Here is a 19,711-nt window from a genome sequence, read left to right as displayed (position 1 = left end):
TTTTGTTACTTTCCCCGCAGCTTTAACCGGATCGACATTCCGCCTTATGAGTCATACGAGAAGCTTTATGAGAAGCTGTTGACAGCTGTGGAAGAGACGTGTGGGTTTGCTGTGGAATGAAAAAGCAACCAAAGGAAACAGATGCTAGCTCATGGACCACCAAATCAAAAGCTAGAAGAAGCTTGCTGTGAACTTCCTGCTAAGCTGTCTGAAACATCTGAACTCTGACAACTTAGAGATGGGGCTGTTTCCCTTCCACTGCTCGTGGATTAAGGGGGGAGGGTCGGGGCTTTTCTTGGTGGTTCCCAACTCTATTTTCACCCCTTTGTTACAGTAACCCCTTCCCTCTTCTTCCATCCCCCCTGAAATGAAATGCAGCCAAGTTCAGCATTTGGCTTTGGTTACACAGGATATTCTGCTAGATTTGTAACACATATTGTGATAGGGTCAGCAACCTGTGGGGCTTTTTTAATAGAAGAATCAAAGTGTATTTGAGAATGAGCTTAATTTGCTCAGGACTTGCAACTGGCAGGTGCACCTGGTTAGTCTGTCTTAAATCAAGCTTGAGCCTTTGTAGAGTCCAGCAGGTGCAGAGTGTCTGACTGGCACCATTATTTGCATTGCACATTTTAAACATCTGTTTAAAAAGTAAACTAGCAGAAAATACCTCCACATGAACACTTAAATGAAAGGCAAAGAAATCCAAGTTCTGCCTTGGCAGGAAGCTCCCAGTGGAAGCTGTGGCTCACCTTGAGAAAAGTGAAGGAATCTGGGATAGCTTAAACGGTATTGTATGATTTCTTTTTGGTTGTCCTGGCTGAAGTCTAATTGTTTTGCACGTGAAAACAATTCTTTCCTTCTGCGGAATTACTTTCCATAGTTTGTTCAGATGTAAGTACTTTGCAGAGAAGCCTCGTGAGGAGGAGACAGAGGATAAAAATCCATTCAATCCCAAAGCTGTGATTTCTGTGCCACTGTTTTACCTAAGATGTGTTTGTGTGACTTTAAATTCTAAGACTCCCATGGAAATCACTAAAAGTCAAGTTAACAGAGCAAACTGCTGCTTCAAATTTTTTGGCCTTGTGAAAGGTTTATTTGGAGATTGAGGTAGAAGCGGTACTATATAGTCAATACATTCTAAATGTTACAGAAAGCTGTTGGAAGAATTTATGACTTCAGTTCTGTAGGGATGAAGATTTCTCCAGAGAGCCATATAAGGCTAGTTTTTCCAATATTTGAAACTAATATTAAAAGGTTTGTTCTCTAACACAGGGGAAATGAAAGCAAATCCAATACCTGAATGTCTTGGTTGCAAAGACAGGTGTCTGCTAAGGAAGGCAGGAGCCTCCCTTGCAATGGAAAATGTAACCCCCTTCCCTCCAAATTATTGTAATTATAAAATTAAGAGGCTTTCAGGCAAAGAAATAGGAATAACGGTTCTTTACTAGTATATATAACAAGGCAATAATACAGAAACACTGGCTTAAACTGACAGAGTCAGGATAGGACCTGACACCCTGTTGGTCAGGGTGGTGGCTGCAGTCCTCTTGGAGTGATAGATGTGGTTCTTTTGAAGCAGTGATCCTGTAGAAGGGTCTGGTCTTCCTCTGAAGGTCCAGTGGTGGTTATGTAGCTCTTGTCCTCTGGGAATGCAGTAGGTGAGGGCTGACTGTGGTGTTCTAAAGCTCAGATTATATCCGTGTAGGAATGCTTGGCTCCTCCTGCTGGGTGGAGCTTCTCACAATGGAATGATGTAATTTTATCAGTGAAGCAGTGAGGCTTGATGGCCCATTAACAGATGATATCCCTCTGGGTGGAGTTATCAGGGATGTGTCATGGAAGAGACAACACTGCCCCACTTGGTTTTAACAGATGGTGAATAATAGAATACATACTTCTGGTTACATCTTACATTGTAACCTGACATTATCCACCCCTTATTCTGTTAACATCTGCATCATACCCAAGTCAATACCCTCTTAAAATTCTGCTTTTATATATATACACAATGACACCTTACACACAGTTCTCTTAAGATAAGGTCTCTTTGTGGTACGCAACAGGTTTCCCCATCTTTCTGCACTATCCACCAGGTCCTTGAGCAAAAACAATCCCATGGATGGGTTTGGTTTTGCCTGAGGTGGAACCAATCCAAACAGTCTTTCCTAAAATACCTTTCATGTGTACCACAGAGGTTTTATCTCCATCCACTGTGTGCAAGGGTTCAGAATGGGCAGGACTAGCTCGATTGATGGACCCTTGGGTGTTGACCATCCCAGGTGGCCTTCGCTAAATTCACTTCCCAATTTTTGAAGGTCCCCTCGCCAAGTGCCTTCAGGGTAGTCTTAAGCAGTCTGTTGCACCATTCAACTTCCCCAGCAGCTGGTGCTTGATAGGGGATATGATATATCCATTTCATAGCATGTTCTCTGGCCCAGGTGTTTGTAAGGTTATTCTTTAAATGAGTCCCACTGTCCAACTCGATTCTCTCAGGGGTGCCATGTCTCCATAGGACTTGTTTTTCCAGGCCCAGGATGGCGTTCCAAGCAGTAGCATGAGGCACAGGGTAGGTGTTCAACCATCCACTGGTGGCTTCCACCATGGTCAGCACATAGTGCTTGCCTTGGTGAGTTTGGGAAAGGGTAATGTAGTCAGTTTGCCATGCTTTCCCATTCCTATACTTGGACCGTCTTCCACCATACCACAGAGGCTTCACTCACTTGGCTTCTTTGATTGCAGCGTAGGTCTCACAGCTGTGGATGACCTGTGAGATATTGTCCATGGTCAAGTCCACCCCTCCCTCAGTCATGAGCCCATTGGTACATTGCATCTCGTCCCTGATGACCAGAGGCATCGTGTCCCCAATAAAATGTTCCATTTATTTCTGGCAAACTGTACACACCTTTTTTTTCATTGGCTTAATCCTAGACCAGTTATGGGGAAAAATTTGCCCCCTACCTTATAGTTACTGAAATTATGGGACAAACCACAAAAGGAACCAGGCCACCTGTGTAGAATGGCTGCACTTTATTGACAAAAAATTGTAGCAAATCTCTGCACATGAATGGCCACAGAGCAGCTGAGCAGCCAGATGTAGGACACAGAAGAAGGGAAGCTAATGAGAGGCAGGGCATGATCTGCAGCACAGGTAGAACATGGAATCGCTTTTCAACTCTTCCAGCCAACTTCTACTGGCAGATTTATGTACAAGTCCTCAATTATATCTTTGAAGAGTTATCCAGTTTCCTCAGAGTTATCCTCTTTCTCTTCTAGAGAGAGAGGAGAGTTCAGAGCTGCTCAGTGGTTCTTTTTGGTTGAGCCAAAACCCAGGAAACCCATCACGGCTGCCATGTCATCATTCTCTTCAAAGGCCAAATCTTCCTCTGCCCGCCTCTTCTTCTCTCTCTGCTTCTTCTTGTAGGCTTTGGCCTTCTCCTCCTCCTCCTCACGGAGTTCCTCCATCCTCTCATCAAAGTCATAGTCCTTCTGCTTCTCCTGTACCTTCTTGTTCACCTCAAAGCATTTCTTCACCTGGTCCAGAATGGAATGCTTCACCCACATGGACAGGCCCAGATTCTCCTGGTGCTTTTTGTCATTGATGTGATCCAAGAAGTTAATGGAATCTTTTACCACACAGTCACATATGTTACAGTAATACCCTCCCATCTCTGACTGAGGGGTAGTTTTGGTGATAACAGTGGTTTTCCCCAGCTTCGATTCCAGGTCCACTTTGTAGTCTCGGTGCTGCAGAAGTTTGCTTTTGATAGGTTGAGCTGGTTTTCCATCTTTCTTTTCTCTCTCCTCTGTGAGCTGCTTCTCTGTGAGTTTCTTGTATTCATTCTTGTCCCACTTCTGGCAGAAGTCCACGTTCTTGATCCCACTGCCCGATGCCATGGTGAGCTGAGAGCAGAGTCAGGATAGGATCTGACACCCTGTTGGTCAGAGTGGTGGTGGCAGTCCGAGTAAGTGGTGGCTGCAGTCCTCTTGGAGTGATAGATGTGGTTCTTTTGAAGCAGTGATCCTGTAGAAGGGTCTGGTCTTCCTCTGAAGGTCCAGTGGTGGTTATGTAGCTCTTGTCCTCTGGGAATGCAGTAGGTGAGGGCTGACTGTGGTGTTCTAAAGCTCAGATTATATCCGTGTAGGAATGCTTGGCTCCTCCTGCTGGGTGGAGCTTCTCACAATGGAATGATGTAATTTTATCAGTGAAGCAGTGAGGCTTGATGGCCCATTAACAGATGATATCCCTCTGGGTGGAGTTATCAGGGATGTGTCATGGAAGAGACAACACTGCCCCACTTGGGTTTAACAGATGGTGAATAATAGAAAATATACTTCTGGTTACATCTTACATTGTAACCTAAGACACTGAATCACTAACATTTTTCCATTTTGCGCACCAAGATAATACAATATTTTAACAAATAACATGGCTTCAGAGAGACCCAGTTACCTATCAAACATGTCTAAACTTAAGCAGACCTGCTTGTATAGGATTTTTTTTTTTCTTTGGCAAGCCTGATTTTTAGAGAGATTCATGACTGAAACACTTAATAGATGTTATGTTTATGGAATAGTGCATTGAAATTCAGCTGTGGTTAAGAGCCTATCCTTAAGAGATGTCTACTGGAATACTTATATTTTGTCTGTTTTTTAAATTTAATTTGGTAATAGCTTTAAACTGTGATAGGACAGGAAGTAGACACTTGTCAAAACCCTGGCATCTTTCTCTGTTTTGTTTGTTTGTGGTTTTCTTTTTGCCATTGATCATAATTCTTGTGATTTGTTGTCAGGAGTCGTATTGGAGGTGTAAAATTGTATCATATTGTGAGATTTGCACAGGGTGGCGAAAGATGCTCATCCTGCAGGACTGTACAGGAGAGGCATGTTCAGCCCCATGTTCTGTAGGGATCTTTTGGCACTTGGAGACCAGTTTCTGCAGTTCTGATTGTTTGGATGTGCAGCAGTTGGCAGACAGCATCCCTATGGTCCCGGGCTGAGTAGCAGAGTCCCCACAACCCTGAATTTTCCAAACTGCTTTGGAGTGAAACCTGTTCATAGAGTGTATTTAATCCTTTCAGTACTTTTGAATGTGCAATAAACCAGTCAGATAGGAAAAATGCAAATGGATTATTGCCCAAAAGCTTTGCATGCAGTCTCATGTGGATGTTTCACTAAAAATAGTGTAAAAAACCCCAAGCCCCAAACCCAGATACTAAAGCCCACCCCTAAAAAAAATCCTGTCACACCTGCAGCACAACTGGCTCAGTACAAACCAAGTGAGGTGAAGGGAAAGGCCCCTGATTTGGAGATCCATAGGTCAAGTAGCTTTGTGTCAACAACCCAGTTGACATAAGATAGTTCCTAATGTCTTTGCTAGGTCAGTGTTTTATTGAATGCACAAAATAAGAATAGGCAAGGATTGTTGTTTCGAAAAGTCCGTCTGTTTTTTGCTGTATTTAAAAGCCCTTGTCGAGGTACCTCCTCCATGCTGACAGTAATGAGAATAGGGCACTGTCTTTTAAATTATTTCAGTTCTCTCTTCAACAGCTTCACCACCTCTCCCGTCGTTTTGTCTTTGCGATTTTGTGCCACTTCAGTGATGACAAAGACATTTTTTGTCTTAATCTGTACATGCATTTGAGGCAGGCCTTAAAGCTGGTTGGGTGGATGGAGGAAGAGCAAGAAGCAAGGAAGAATGGCTTTGGAGGCACAGCCTGTTCTTCCTGTGCCCATTTCCAAGGCCAGGGAAGGATGAAATGCCAACAAGGAGTTAGCATGGCTTGAGCCAGTGGCTCTCAGAGGTCTGGGATAATAACCTCAGCTGTCTGAATTTGTGTGTCCATTCCCACTCGGTCTGCCAGCACTTGAACTTGGTTATTACTTCTTAAACTTGCCCAAAGAATACCATCGAGTCCCGTGTTCATTCTGTCATTCCACGTTCCACCTTGTGCGCGGATACTCTTGGATCTGACCCGAAGGAAATACCAGGTACAGCGTGTCTGTCGTTCCTGTCCCACGGCAAACCCCGCAGCTGCTCCATCAGCAGTGCCCTGGTACTGCTCCTCAGCCTCTACTCTACGCTCAGGGATGTAGGAAACCACCACTCTGCTCGTGTGTTCCACCGGGAAGAAACGAGACTGTTGGATGGGTGTGAGTGTTCACTTGGGCATTATGTTAGACAAGACCCTGCTCCAAAAAGGCTGCTCCAAGCTTCAGACGGTGCCATCGGCGCTCGCTCAGCAGTTTGTCCTCAATTCAAGTCGAGGTGGTTGTAAAAATCCAACAGATTTTGTAAATTACTGATCCAGCCACCAAGCCCTCTGGAGCCAGTGCCCAGGTTCGGGGCCGTGTGGCACAGCAAATTCCCAGAAACACAGTATGGATCTGGTTTTAATCTGTTAAAATTTTTGTTGTTGTTGTTGTTGTTGTTCCTCAACCACTTTATAATGTATTTTTTTAATTTATTATTTTGTAATGTCATGTTTAAGTATTGCTGCTATCCTTGTTATTCTTCCCACTGTTTTTATTGCAGATTTATTTTGTGGAAGTTGTACACTAATGTTTCATTTTATGTCTAAATCAAAGTATTTAAAGAAATACTAGTTCTATTTAATGTGGTTATGGAACCAGCTGGAATAAACAGTGATTGTATAGTAGGCTGGACCCAGGAGGTCATGTTCATTTTTGTTACATATGCAATAAACTCACAACTTTAAACTCTTGGTAGCCACTGTTTTGTTTGTTAAAATATTTATGGGAATCAGAGGAAAAGAGTGGACAAAGTATCAAAATGCAACTGATTTAACAGATCTATATGGAGTGCCAGATCAAAGTCCTCTGTAGGGAAAACACTGTTTCATTAATTCACCTTAATGTTTTCCCTTCTTATCTCATTATATGTGCTGCTACTTTTCCAAAACCTCAGTTTGCAGAAAGAAATTATAATCTCCCCCTTAATGAAAGCTGGAGAAAAAGTCACTGATGTTGTTGAATCCTTGCTTTCCTGTTCTTGTGTTTTTTGGGGTTTTTTTTTGTTTGTTTTTGGTTTTTTTTTTGGTGTTTTTTTTTTTTTTTTTTTTTTTGTTTGGTTTGGTTTTGGTTTTTTTTTTTGTTGTTGTTGTTTTTTTTTGTTTGTTTTTTGGGTTTTTTTGTGTTTTTTTGGTTTTTTCCTCCTAATTACTGCTGCTTTGCAAGTGCAGAAGGACAGGAGCAAGTCTGAGGATGGTGCTCAGTGTTGGTGTGTGCTGCAGCAGTGCCTTCCCTCCCTGATGCTGAAAGCTGGGGTTTCTTCTGGCCATAATTTGGTTTAATAAATAAAGAAGAAGGGAGCACAAATAAAATGGTTTTTATTCTTTGAGTAATTTTAGAATATGAACAAATGATCAGGGAGCTGCTGTAGCCCACCCTTTGTGTCAGCCAGCAGCTGGGACTGAACAGTTTCATTACCTGGAGCAGGAAATCGTGTCAGTCCTTCAGTGCTGTGTCAAACACTGGCACTGCTGTTTTCTTTAACAACTACTTTTTGTGAAGTTTTCCTGATTTCTGCTTTCCTTTTGGTGCTCAGAGTGCTGAGGAGGATCCCTGTGGCCTGCTCCAGTGGGTGGGCTGTGCTCTAGAGGAGCAGCCCGAGGACTTCTCTACGACGTGAACCTCTTGAAAAAGCAATTAAAATTTTCTCATTTCTCTCGGGAAATCTTGCAGAGCTCAATGAATCGGCTGTCTCCTTTTCTGGCAGCTTGGCAAGTCACTTCCATCCCTCAAGTTCCATTTTTTACTCTTCCTGCAGGACGTCCCCAGCTACAGACGCGGTGTCCTGGGGGGTTCCCTGTCACTCGCTTGACCTCCACGAGCACCCAGAGCTGAGGGGGACAGGGTGGGGGTCCCCTGCAGGGCTCCCGGACCCCCCATTACTGAGCACCCAAACACTTTAGCCCCGCCCCCAGCCCCGCCCCGCACACACGTGCAGCCCTGGCCACGCCCCCTCCCCCGGGAACACCGCCCGCCCGGCAGGGGGCGTGGCGCGGCGCGGGCCGACCGTCCCCCTCTCTCTATGGTAGGTTCTCCGGGCCCGGCCCGCCCGCGCCGCCCGTCCCCCCGCGCCACTCTGTCTCTCCCTCGCCGTCTCTCTATGGTGCGGGGCGGCGCGGTCACGTGGCGCGGGCCGGGCGGAAGCGGCGGGAGCGGCGGTTAAATGAAGCGGGGCCGGAGGGGCGGTGGGGTCGGTGAGTGCCGGGGTGACCCCTCCGTCCCGCGGAGCCGGTGAGTGCCGGGACAGCCCTGCCGCCCGACGGACGGAGGGGCCGCCCCGGGCCGTCCCTGGGCCTCGCCGGACCCCTCGCTGCGGGGTTGGGCGCTCCTCTGGGCTGGGGCCTGTCCTCAGGGACGGGTCGTTTCCTTCCCCCCCGCCCTCGCGTTCCCTCAGGGCTCGGTGTCCGTTTCTTCCGTCCCTCTTCGCTCGCGTCCCTTCAGGGCCGCTCCTTCCCCTCTCTTCCCGTCAGGGACTGATCGTTCCCCCCCCCAGCGCTTCCCTTTAGGGACGGGTCCCCCGCGTCGTCCTCCCCGTGTCCGTCCTCCCCTTCCTCTCCACTTTCATTTAAGGCCGAGTCCTTCCTCGCTTTCTCTCAGGATCGGGGACACCTCCTTCCCCTCCAGCTCCCCTCAGGACTGGGTCCTTTCCCTCCGCCCTCCATTCCCTCAGGTCCAGTCCCTTCTTCCCCCTCCCGGGGCCAGGGGGTCCCTTCACCTCCGTGCACCACCCGTGTGTCCCCCCACAGCCCCGAGGGACACCCGGGGACACTCTCCGGGAGCTCCTTACGGCTGGCCCGGGTCCCCCGGCCCGGGTGTCGGGTTTACCCTCTCGTGGGGAGATGAGGGTAAAAGATTGTTCTCTTCTGCCCCCTGTTCAGTGTGGGAGCACTCGGTGCCGTTGGGACGTCTCGACATTTCAGGCATCTGCTGTGGGAGCTGCTGCAGGAAGGAAACCCCAAACACAGCTGTCCTCGGAGCTGAGGGATCAGTGTAAGACATACTCCTCTTCCTCCTCTTCTTTCCTTTCTCTATTGATCCGAGTGCCGGCCCGGCGTGGTAGACAGAGCACAGCCTGGAAGCGGTAATGTTGGCTGCGTTTATGTAATGAGTTTTTCTGCCCCTGGAGCTGACCTTGTTCCCCCAGATGGCTGGAGGGAGGTCGGGATCCCACCAAAGTCGTCTGCGGCTGAAGAGGTGTGGGCAACTCCAGTGTGTGTGTGAGGAGAGGAGTGTGAGCTCGCCCGGGGCAGTGCTTTGGGGTGGGCAAAATGTAGATTGGCTTAAGGAGTCATCCCATGGATCCACAGCTTTGCAGCTGTGCTGGCTGCAACCCTGGGTGGGTAACAGCTGCTTGCACGTGCCAGCCCAGCCCGGGAGGTTTTTCCTTTCGTCTCACATGTGCTTTATGACCTGGAGTGTTGTCTTTGAGTGTCCTCTAATACCTTGCTTTGGAATCTTACTGGCAGATGCTTAGAACACTTTTCATACAAATAAGTTTAGTAGTTGATGTTTCTGTACAGTTTCTTACAGTTTGGTCACTGTCCTGAGACCTCTGATGCTTTGAAAGAGAAAAGCTGATGTAGCTGCTGTGCACTTTTATTTCTATAATCCAGGCATGATGCTGAGGGACTAAAACTTGATGTGCTTTTCAGAGCATTCCCTCTCGTGTTTCTCTCCCTATGGAACAGCAGGTTCCTGCCTTGCTTCAGGCAGCAGTTCTAGAGGGAATCTCTCAGTACCTTGGTGCCTGAGAGACACAGCCAGTCCTGGTCTTAAGACCTGTGGGCAGATCTCTGTTTCCCTATCTCTGTGGAGATTGATTCCTCTTTCATAACAATCTCTGCTCTCCCACCTGATGCACTTTGGGGCTGTTGCAGGTTTCCAGTGGCAGCAGTGGAGGGAAAGGCAGGTGTCCCCTGTCAGGCATTGAGAGTGGCCTTTGCATGCTCAGCTAACGTGGCCTCTCCTGCTTTCAGAGAGGGATGGCATGAGGGTTTTTCCTCCAGCAACCTGTTTGGAAGGTGAGGCAGGAAATCTGAGACGCAGCATTCTGCAGACCTGAATCTTGAGAAGGTTCTGGTACCTCCCTGAACTGGTACAGGGCCATAGGACTGTGCAGCTCAAGCCATTTGGTAGAACCCATTTTGTTTAGGACTAGTAGGATTCCAGGGATAGCTTTTAATTCCAGAACTGTGGGATTTACAGCTTTAATATGTGCTTTTAATTTCTAGGATGAATGCTGTGCAAACATTCCACTGCCTTACATCAGGCCTTCTGCATTTGTAAACACGTTAATAGATTTCATGTGCTGGGTGTCTTCGTGGTGTGACTGGATGTTAATAAACAACCATCTTGACAGGAGATTGTGCCTGGAATACCAAGACTTGGGAAGGGACTCAGACAGATTTCCTGAAGGTTTGTAGACATTCAGCCTGCTTGGAGATGCTGCATTGTGGTAACAGGCTTTCTTCCATCTCTTTTTTCTTGCTTCCTAGGATGTTTTCCTTCTGGTTGGCTTGGCTGCAGGCAGTCAGGGCAGGAACAGCAGTTCCTAGAAGGACACTTGGGGCAGGTGTTACTGGTGATAAGATACAGTCTGGATTCCAGCAGGGTGCTGGCAGTCTGTTCCTGGGCTGGAGTGCAGGAGATGCCTCGGAAGTTCAAGTTCCGGGGTAGACCAGTGCTTTGTCTGCCTGAGAATGCAGTGGGCGTTCCTGCCACTGGCGAGACTTGTGCTTTGAAATTGGACACAAATCACTGAAAAGTCCTGTGGCAAGAATAGGTGGGGCAAACACACAATCCCGGCGGCTCCAGCACAGCTGGAGAGAGACAGGAAGCATATCCCAGGGGCCAGGAGCTGATTAACAACCTGGGGTAGCACAAACCCAAGTGCAAGAGATGTGGAGCCCTTCGGGTGTTGTTTAGTGCCTGCTGGAAGAAGCTCCCATTCATTAATTTGGAATGGGTGTCTTGTTTTTATTTATATCTTTCTAAAGACATTGTGAGTGGTTTGCTGTGTCTGAGCACTGGCAGTGCTGGGTGTTGGGGCTTGCCATTGGCTGCATTCTTTCTGCAGCAGTCAGAACTGCACAACTAATTCCTCTCACTGGAAGTTTGGGATTTTTTTTTTTTTCGGGGTGGTTTTTTGCAGATTGATTTGATCCGGAGATATTTTAAGACTCCCTTTAAATTATTGAATTTGGACATCACCATAACTAAAGATGAGGCATTAATAGTCTCCAAAGCCTGTGTGTGCACTGAAGTGATGGTGGGGTTTCCAGCTGCTTCATGTAACTGGGATTACTCTCAGTAGGCCCAGTCCCAGTGGGACAGGTGCCTTTTTAAATACAGCAGAAGGTGTGAAACACTCGGCTGCCTGGGGACAGCAGCTATCTCCCAGGAGCAGCCCAGGAGATAAGGTCATTCGTGTACAGGCTGGGACTTCCTGTGTTTGAAAAGGAGCTGAAGAACAGGCTGGTCAACATTACTCCGGACTAGTTTTGTTTTTAAGCAGGTTACTGGAAGTGGGAAATCGGGGAGGAGCAGGCAGAGAAAACAGGAAAAGGAGAGGGGGAAAAAAGCCACTTAGCAGTGTCCTAGTGGCTTGAATAAGTTATCCTTGCCAAAACACCAAGATGAGAGATAATGAGTGTCTCAGTGAGCTGGGATAATCTCGTTCTCAGCAGCCTTCATGTCACTTTTATAGAATTTCAGGTTTATTTTGGACTATCTCGGGAGTGATATTTTTCCTCTGGGTCAGTGCTTAAGGGCTTGCAGTGGTTTCAAATTTGTAACAATCCTTGAGAAAGCTTAATTCCTGACGATTGGAAATGATATTCCATCTGAATGACACCTCTCTCCTAATTACCAACCCTGCTGTGGTTCCCTCCCTGCGTTCATGAGGGGAACTGTCAGTGCCTGATTGAGTGGAAAAAGCATTGGGCTTTAGGGAAAGATTTCGCTGTGGGGCAGCTGCTACCCCGAGCCACGATGTCACCTCATAGTGCTCCAGACCCAGGTCAGTGGGAATTTAAATTAAATGTGTGTCTTCCTCCCTGGCTTTAGGAAGTCCCACTCCTGTGCTGATGCTGGTGGTGCCCAGCTGCTCTCAGGGTGAGTTTTGGAGGCTGTGGTTGCCCCTCCTAACAAGAAGTGAAGTTGATGAGCTGAAATAAAACTGGGAGTGTTTGTGGGTGTCAGGGTGACCTGAAATGTTTTCAGTTGGCCTAGGAGGGCAAGCATGGTGTTGCTCACCCCTCAGCCTGCTCTCCCCTGCAAGGAAGCCAAGCAACTGTATGCATTATTCAGGGAAACATTTGGATGGGATCTGTAGAGGCATCACGTGATACTGCTCTGCAGTACGAGGTGGTCAGGATCTGTGCTAGCTGGAATCTTTTTTTGGGGTGAATATAAGAATGAAAAATGGCCTCAAGTAATATGTTTTGTCCAAAGCACTCCTTGCAGAAGGCTCCTGTACTGCTTTATCCTGACTGACATGCTCTTACCAAGCTGTGGGCCCTGCTCCTGTTATTCCTTGGAGGAAGGTAGGGGCTGGCTTTTTTGCAACCTTTGCAAAACCAGAGTGAGGAATGGATTTACACTTCTACTTCCAAATCCCATCCCAAAGACACGGATTTTTGTGTGATGGAGGGGGAAGGAAAACCTCTCCCTGATGCTTCTTGCAGATAATTTTTGCTCGAAGGCTGGTCTTGGAAGGAGCACTGGCCCATGTGCCCCTGGGCAAGTACAAGCTCTGTTGGGCAAACGCATTTTGGGGGTTGGCAGAGGGAAGGGACAGCAGTGCTGACAGCTGCCTGCAGCACAGCCACGATGCTGCTGAGGACTTTCCTCCTCTCCCTGCTCTGCTGTCGTCTGCTGAAATGCAATTTGAGGGAGATGACAGCAGCAGCATAATGGGGAGGCAGGAAAAGCAGCTCTCTTCTCCTTTCAGGAAACCAGCAGGGTAGGGCATTTAATGCCTCCCATGCTGCCGGGATTTCCAGCTACGGATGAGCAAGACCTGGGAGCAGTAACTTGGCTAATGTAAACAGTTCTCTGTAGATTGTTACAGCAGAATCCTTTCATAGTGGAGCAGGCTTCATTGTGTATCAACTGGGAGGTGCCCTTGGATCTGCCAGGACTAGCACAGACCAGCTCACAGCAGCTGGAATGCACCTCTGCCTTGGACACAGTGTGTGCAGAGTGCTCCTCAGCTCAATGTGGTTGTGTTTATTTAACAGTTTGTGGCTGTTTTTACTGACCCTCCAGCCAAGGTAGTTAAATAATCTGTCTGATATTGCACCACCCAGGAAGAGAATTTCTGCTCTGCTGTGAGGACTCACCTGGTGCTGGACATGAGTGTGTTGACCAAGGGTGGGCACAGGATTCAACTGCCTGAAAAAGTCTGTCCTTAGCAACTGCTCTGAGTGCAGCCTGTGTAACTTCCTGGCTGTGGCCTGTGGTGGTTTTTGTAGTCCTGTGTCTGTGAAATGTTTGTTTGCCTTGGGATCAGTGGGTACTGTACAGTCTCGTTAATCTACAGGACTGTGGACCTGGAGTATTAACATGCAGCTCTTCTTTCCTTGCTTTTTAGCTCATAATTCATTCATTTGTGAACTTTAGTAGTCTCAGAAGGGATTCATGCTGGATGTGGAGTGTCTCTAAATCCAGCCACCATCTAATTTTACTGTTTTCTGTTCTCATATAGTAGTTCTTACCTCAAATGCAGCCTCTTTGCTTTTCTGCAGTTTTAACATACTCAAACTCCACAGTGGCCACTGCCACGTGACATGGATGAAGTCAGGGTGGACAACTGTCACGAATCTGGAAGGCTGCCCTGGGTTTTCACTGAGAGTTTGCTGGGCTGGGATTGGCCACAAGGCTACACGTGGCTGTAAACAAAACTAAACCCAGTTTTACAAAGGCTGTTGTTGGCTGTCAGGAAAATCTTTTGACAAGTGTTCATCTGCACTGCTGGAGCAGTAAGGGAGGTAGTTGCAGTTCTTCTGTGACAGTGCTCTTCCTGCAGCAGTTTTTGGGTGCAAGAGGCAGCTTGTTTTTTATTCTTTCCAGCAGAAATTGGTGCAGAGCATAGATTTGTTGCTCAGGTGTTGCCACCTGTCTTACAGGGTTTGTGTCAGTATTTTACTCTCAGGAGGTAAGGCCATTTTAAGACTTATCACTGTAAGCTTGGCCTGTTAGCCCAGTCTGGCTCTAAACTGGCTCTTGTATATATTTAAACCCTTAATTGATTGTGTAAAAGCATCATTCAAAGTGCCTGACCTTGCAGTAGGAACACGTGTAGTTTGAGTATTAGGGATAGGCTGTGGCTGTATCAGCTTAAGCTGCAGTTAAAGATCTTCCCCCTTCTTGCAGTTTATTTTACCACCATAATTCTGTTCTCCCAATTCCACCATGCTGGATATGTGGAGGATGTCTGATCTAAATCCTATAGAAACGTTTTCCAGGGCGTTTCCTTTCAAAGCTGTAAGAAATGCTGGAGGAGCTCAGTGTGAGAGGAGGAAACAAGCTGTGGTATGGGAACATGACTGTCCTTAACAGGTGTTGAAGTGAATCCCTTCTGGACATGAAGCCATGAAGCTTCTGGCCGCTGACCTTTGGAATTGTGGCAAGTGCAGATGCCTCATGTGGCCCTAAAGAAGGGCATGGCTGTTGCATCCAGAATATGTGACCTGTGAAGTCATTCTTTTTGGAAGCCACTTACTCTGGGATGTTTGACACCTGGAAGGCTTTTAAGTCAGTATTTCTGAAAGTGCTGTGCAGATTGACAGAGACCTTTTTTTTGCCAAGGTGGGCTGATGCAGTAAGTCAGGTTTTTTTCCCTGTGTGCCACCTCAAGGTCAAGTCTCAGCTTTTGTGTTGTTAGCAGCTTTGTGAATGAGGTGAGGTGTGCTGTGCTTGAAAGCAAAGTTTTTTATGATAAGTTCAGGTCACATTTATAATAAAATACAAAAATACCCCCTTTCCTTCCACATTTTTTTTCTGGTGGGGCGTTATGCTTGTAATTTCTTCTGGAACACAGATTCCCAAGTGCAGCTTAGGTGATTTCCTGAGTTGGTCTGATGGACAGCTGCTCAACATCCAGGATACCATCAGAGCCTATCAGTTCCTTGTGATTTATAAGTCCTCTGGCTGCCACTAGAACTGAACCTGACTCTGTGCTTTCCAGTCCTCTTGGTTTTGGTCTACTTATCCCTCACTGCTGCTTTTCCCAGCAGCTTGCTGGTTGTGTGCAGACTCTCAGTGCCCCTGCAAACAGGGCTGTGAGCTGAGCAGGCTGCTGGTTGCTCATCAGTGTGAATGTCAGTGCCACTGCCTGTTCCAGCAGTCTTAAATCCCTTATTTCTGTTTCCTCTCCAGTGAAAACAGTGCTAAGATAGTAACCTGAATGCTCCTGAAGATGTTCATCCAACTTGTTAAATAACTACTTAAAAGGCTGCACTCTGGTTTCTTTGTTCTGTTAAGCTCTTCAAAGCGGCATTCAGGATCCCTTAAAAAAGAAAAGAAAAAAGGTAGGAAAACTACTGAGGATTGGGAGAGGAAATGCTCTGTCCTTTCTCCTGGAGAGATCTGTGAAGTACGAGTAACAGAGGAACACTCTGCTCTGTATCCTGGGGCTCACAGGGCATTTCTCCTGCTCTTTTCCATGTGGCTGCTGGGTTTATGGAAAAGAGAAGGCAGCTGCAGTTAATGCTGTGTGGAGCTGTGGCAGGTATGTGGGGGTTTGTGGAGTCCAGCTCTTTAAACCCACTGGTGTCTGAATCTTGGTGCTGATCAAAGCAGCCCCTGGCCTTACCCTGGAAGGGAAAGGACATGTGAGTTCAGGGAAAGAAAACTGGAAGTAAAACTTGCTCTGGAAGCAACAGAGCTGCAGACCGTGTGGTTTCACACGCTCTTCCATTCATCCTCACCCTTACAGCACAAAATCAGAACAAAACAGTTCTTCTAAATGATGGTTTGGGAGAGAGGCTGTGAGCAGAGCAAGGCTGGGTTTGTGTGTAGGTCTGTAGCTGAGTGCTGAGCTGCTGGTGTCTGAATTGTTGCATCAACATGAAATGCCAAGCTGGCACCTGTGTTTGTGATGTGGGAGGGAGGTTTTGGATTTAGGGGATTACGCTGGATGATCTTGCACATGCCAGAAGTCTGAGGCAGGCCAAGTACTGCCCTTTACAGGAACTAACTCCAGGGATGCCTCTTCCTCAAAACCTTGCTGTTTCACTTCACTCTTAAAATGAGCTGCTCAAGGTAACGGCATGAACTCTCCTTTCCAACTAGAATTTGTAGATTTTATTTTTTTTTTTTTCCAGGACTCAATTGGATGGGGAGGAGGGGGAGTGACAGATCCAAAGGTTTCCACCTCTTGTGCAGGGAGTGGCTTTTTGCATGTGTCAAAACGAGGAATCTCATGCTGGTCAGGGATGGGGTGATGTGGAGCCCTGTTATTTGGCAGAGGGACTGATGGGGGTCATGGGAAGGCACTGAAGTGTCCAGAAGTTGACTTTGATGCCAGTCACCAGGGAATAGCTCAAAGGAATGGGAAACTTTCATTTGAGTTGCCCAGTTTTGGAAAATGAATGCGGCTGTTTCAAAACAGTCTTACATTTTAGAGAGTAGCTCACGGAGCAGATATTTTGCTAGGGAAATGCAAATATTTTGCAGGTTTGGGAAGGAAAACTGATGCCAATGTATGTGGCCAGCTGTTAGGTAAATTAGGCAGAACTGGATACATTTCTTTCCTCTTGTACTTTGTGTTTTAGAAAAAAATGTTGATTGGGTACTTCAAACAATTATGATTAGTAATTATGATACTGTGACCTTGATGAAACGAACTGTAAGTAAAAGGTTGATGAGAAGTCTTGTGATGTACAGACAGCCAAGACATTTCCTGTAAGTCCTGGGCAGACTTAAAAAATGGGGAAAAAAATCTAGTTCGGTATTTGAAGCCAAGTAATCCCCAAATATCTGCTCTCTTGATTGCTCCTGAGTAAGCAATTTTCATTAGCCTGGAGCAGTGACAGAGATGTAGCCTGTCCTGTGTTAATCTGTTGCCTCTCTTTTTGGAGCATCTCCTGCTCTGCTCTTGGTCACACTCCTGACTCTGCAATTACCAGTGGTGAGCCTGGGAGGAAAGGGCATCACTCCCTGCAGTGCTTTTCTCCCTGGGTAAAAGAGGGTGAGAACTTCTGGGAGGTAACTGGAAGCTGTGATTGCTGCCAGATTCATTCTTTTTTTCTTCATTCATGACCTGCCCTGGAGCTGCTGGAGCCCCTTGCCGGCTGGTGTGGTTTTGGAAATAGTGGCTGGGATACTTTCTGAACTGTGTGTGTTGGATGTCTTGTCTGTCAGAGGAAGGTGAACATTCAGGTTGGGTTTATTTGCCACAAAACATTTCTTGTATTATATTGTCTTATGTTTTGGTGTGGTAAAACCAGTTCTGTGGCTTTCTGCCCTAGAAATGTTGCCTGGATCTTTTAATTGTTAATTTCAGTTTCTGTTCCTTGATTTTTCTCACACCTCAGGAATCCTGTCTACCCCTTCTCAGAGAGTATATGTGTTTAAAATCGTGTGGTAAACCAAGCCAGCTGCTAATGTGGCGAACACTTTGGGAATACTTTATAACTCACCAGCCACTTCTGTTATTAAATGATCTTCAGGTTTGTTGCTTCTCTTTAGCACATCCTACAGGTCCAAAATTGGTGGCAGAGCTGCGTGGATTCTCTTGTCATAAGCAAATGATCTGTGCTCCTGAGAGGAGCTTTTGGCTAATAGCTGTTGCAGATTGTGCTGCTGGAAACCAGGTAGTCTTTCCTGTGAGCCACTGCCCACACACTCCTGCCTTCAGAGTCCTGGGGAAGGCTTTTGGGCTGGAATCAATGCTTTTTCCACTTTTCCCAGGCTTGGAACTGAGCAAACCTGCTGGCAGGAGCCCTGCTGCAGCCCCACGTGTTGACCTCTGACTCTGTCCCTTTGCCGGGTGTGAGGCAGTGGCAGTAGCTGCCTTGTGCATAGCAAATAGGATTTGTTTGTGCCCAGCAGCTCTTGTTGGGCTTATGATCAGGGGATTTCTAATTTTCAGTTGGGATGATGCTGCTTAACACTATCAACCACTGTTAAACTCCCCCTGCTTTTGCTCCGTGCCTGTTACAAGGAGCAGCCCCCAGCAAATCGTGAACCCTTTGAAATGTTTCAGCGAAATGCTTGACAGTAAGTCAGGCTGGTATATTTCCCTTCTGTTGTGCTTTTTTATTTTTTAAATTTTTTTTTTAAGGACTGAATTTTTAGCTTTTCATTTTGGTGGTTGTCACAAGCCCTGCATTATTTAAGTAGCTTGTTTTAGCAGCTTGAAATGAGCCAGAAATTCACCTTGCTCGCAGGCTACCAGCAGACACGTTTGCTGCCTGCAGGCACAAAGTAGGAGCTGATGCTCTTCTGTCAGTGTAGGTGAGCAACAGTGGTGTTCTGTGTGGGGGAGAGGCTAAAACACAGTGATTTGATGTTGCTGACATCTCTTTCAAGTTGCTCTTTTTTTTTCCCTCCCCCCTGTTCGTTTGGGATCTCAGTTCCTACCTCCCCTGCTTTCTGTCTAGTCCTGTTGCCTTGAGCTGGAGCCAGACGAGCACTTTGAGTCTAGTCCCATCTTGGGTATGTGGGAGTTCAAGATTTCAAATGCTCTAAGTGGGGGGGGAAAAGATACATTACAGTGTGTTGAGAAGGGAGGGTCTCCCCTTGACTGTCAGTTTAAATTCCAGCACCATCTGAAGATGCTCATCACAGCACAAATGTGGGGTGGAGGGAGCAGATTTGAGTTCTGCTCCAGTTACTGCAGTCCAGAAACGCCTTCAAATATCAGGAGATTAAATATATGCACAGCACCGATGGTGGCTATTTTTAGGTTGAGCTAAAAATATGTCATGTGGTGTTTAAAAGGATTTTGAATGAGTTTTGGAAATCCTTGTGTAAGCATTCTATGTGCTCCTGAGACCTGCTTCACCTCGTAGCAGCTGATCCCTTACCTCATAGTAGTGGTTGGAAGCGGTGGTTTTGTGGATGATATTTTTGCATGTTTGAGGAGCTTGTCCGGGAAGTCCCTGTGACCTCAGCTGTCAGTCTGAGGTCTTGTCAGTTCAGGGAACTGTTAAACCCAAGTCCCTGGTGGGCTCCGGTTTTCCCAGTAGCTCTTCTGTTAATGCATTCTTCTCCTCTCAATTTGCTGTAGGAAAAACCATAATGGGGAGGATTTTACTGTCTGCACAGTGAAACGACTTGGGTGTGCTGTGTCAGAGGGTGGTGGGGTGCTGCCCAGGCTCCCCAGGGGATGGGCACAGCCCTAAGGCTCCCAGAGCTCCAGGAGCATTTGGACACCACTCTCAGGCACAGGGTGGGATTGTTGGGATGTCCTATGCAGCGCCAGGAGTTGGACTCTGATCCTTGTGGGTCCCTTCCAACTCAGGATGTTCTGTGACTGAGTTATGAGTACATGGAGTAATACAGAGGGGAAATTGGGTGGGTCCTCAGTGCACAGTCAGTGGGTGTCTTAAAAGCCATGATGAGAATTTTATGTCACCTGGATAGTGCTCTAGGGATTCAAGTCCCAAATCCAGCTTGATGTGCTGTGGTGCAGGTGGGAGCCTTTTAAGAAAAGAAGAAAAACTAAAAGGCTTGG

General features: G+C 46.9%; 2 protein-coding genes and 1 pseudogene across 5 annotated transcripts in view; 2 read left to right on the top strand and 1 right to left on the bottom strand.

The window, feature by feature from the left end:
- The window catches only part of LOC136367941 (zinc finger matrin-type protein 2 pseudogene), a 161,659-nt pseudogene extending 157,701 nt beyond the window's left edge, over positions 1 to 3,958 (bottom strand).
- SMURF1 (SMAD specific E3 ubiquitin protein ligase 1) overlaps positions 1 to 6,717 on the top strand; it is a 47,671-nt gene extending 40,954 nt beyond the window's left edge. For 3 of the 4 annotated variants that reach the window (XM_066329807.1, XM_066329806.1, XM_066329805.1), the window contains exon 18: positions 21 to 487. In XM_066329807.1, the coding sequence (XP_066185904.1) occupies positions 21 to 120 (100 nt within the window). In that variant the 3' untranslated portion in view covers positions 121 to 487. Of the gene's footprint in view, positions 1 to 20; positions 1,542 to 3,957 lie in introns of those variants that run through there. The other variant, XR_010744753.1, reaches the window with a different exon arrangement.
- A 1,456-nt stretch (positions 6,718 to 8,173) lies between these two features.
- RNF216 (ring finger protein 216) overlaps positions 8,174 to 19,711 on the top strand; it is a 76,544-nt gene continuing 65,006 nt past the window's right edge. The window contains exons 1-2 of the mRNA XM_066329792.1: positions 8,174 to 8,259; positions 8,907 to 9,018. The gene's annotated coding sequence lies outside the window, so the exon portion shown is untranslated. The remainder of the gene's footprint in view (positions 8,260 to 8,906; positions 9,019 to 19,711) is intronic.

This window comes from Sylvia atricapilla, chromosome 15 (genome assembly GCF_009819655.1).
Source record: "Sylvia atricapilla isolate bSylAtr1 chromosome 15, bSylAtr1.pri, whole genome shotgun sequence".
Taxonomy (NCBI): domain Eukaryota; kingdom Metazoa; phylum Chordata; class Aves; order Passeriformes; family Sylviidae; genus Sylvia; species Sylvia atricapilla.
Note: the sequence above shows the minus strand (reverse complement) of the source record. Positions and strands in the feature narration are given on the sequence as shown.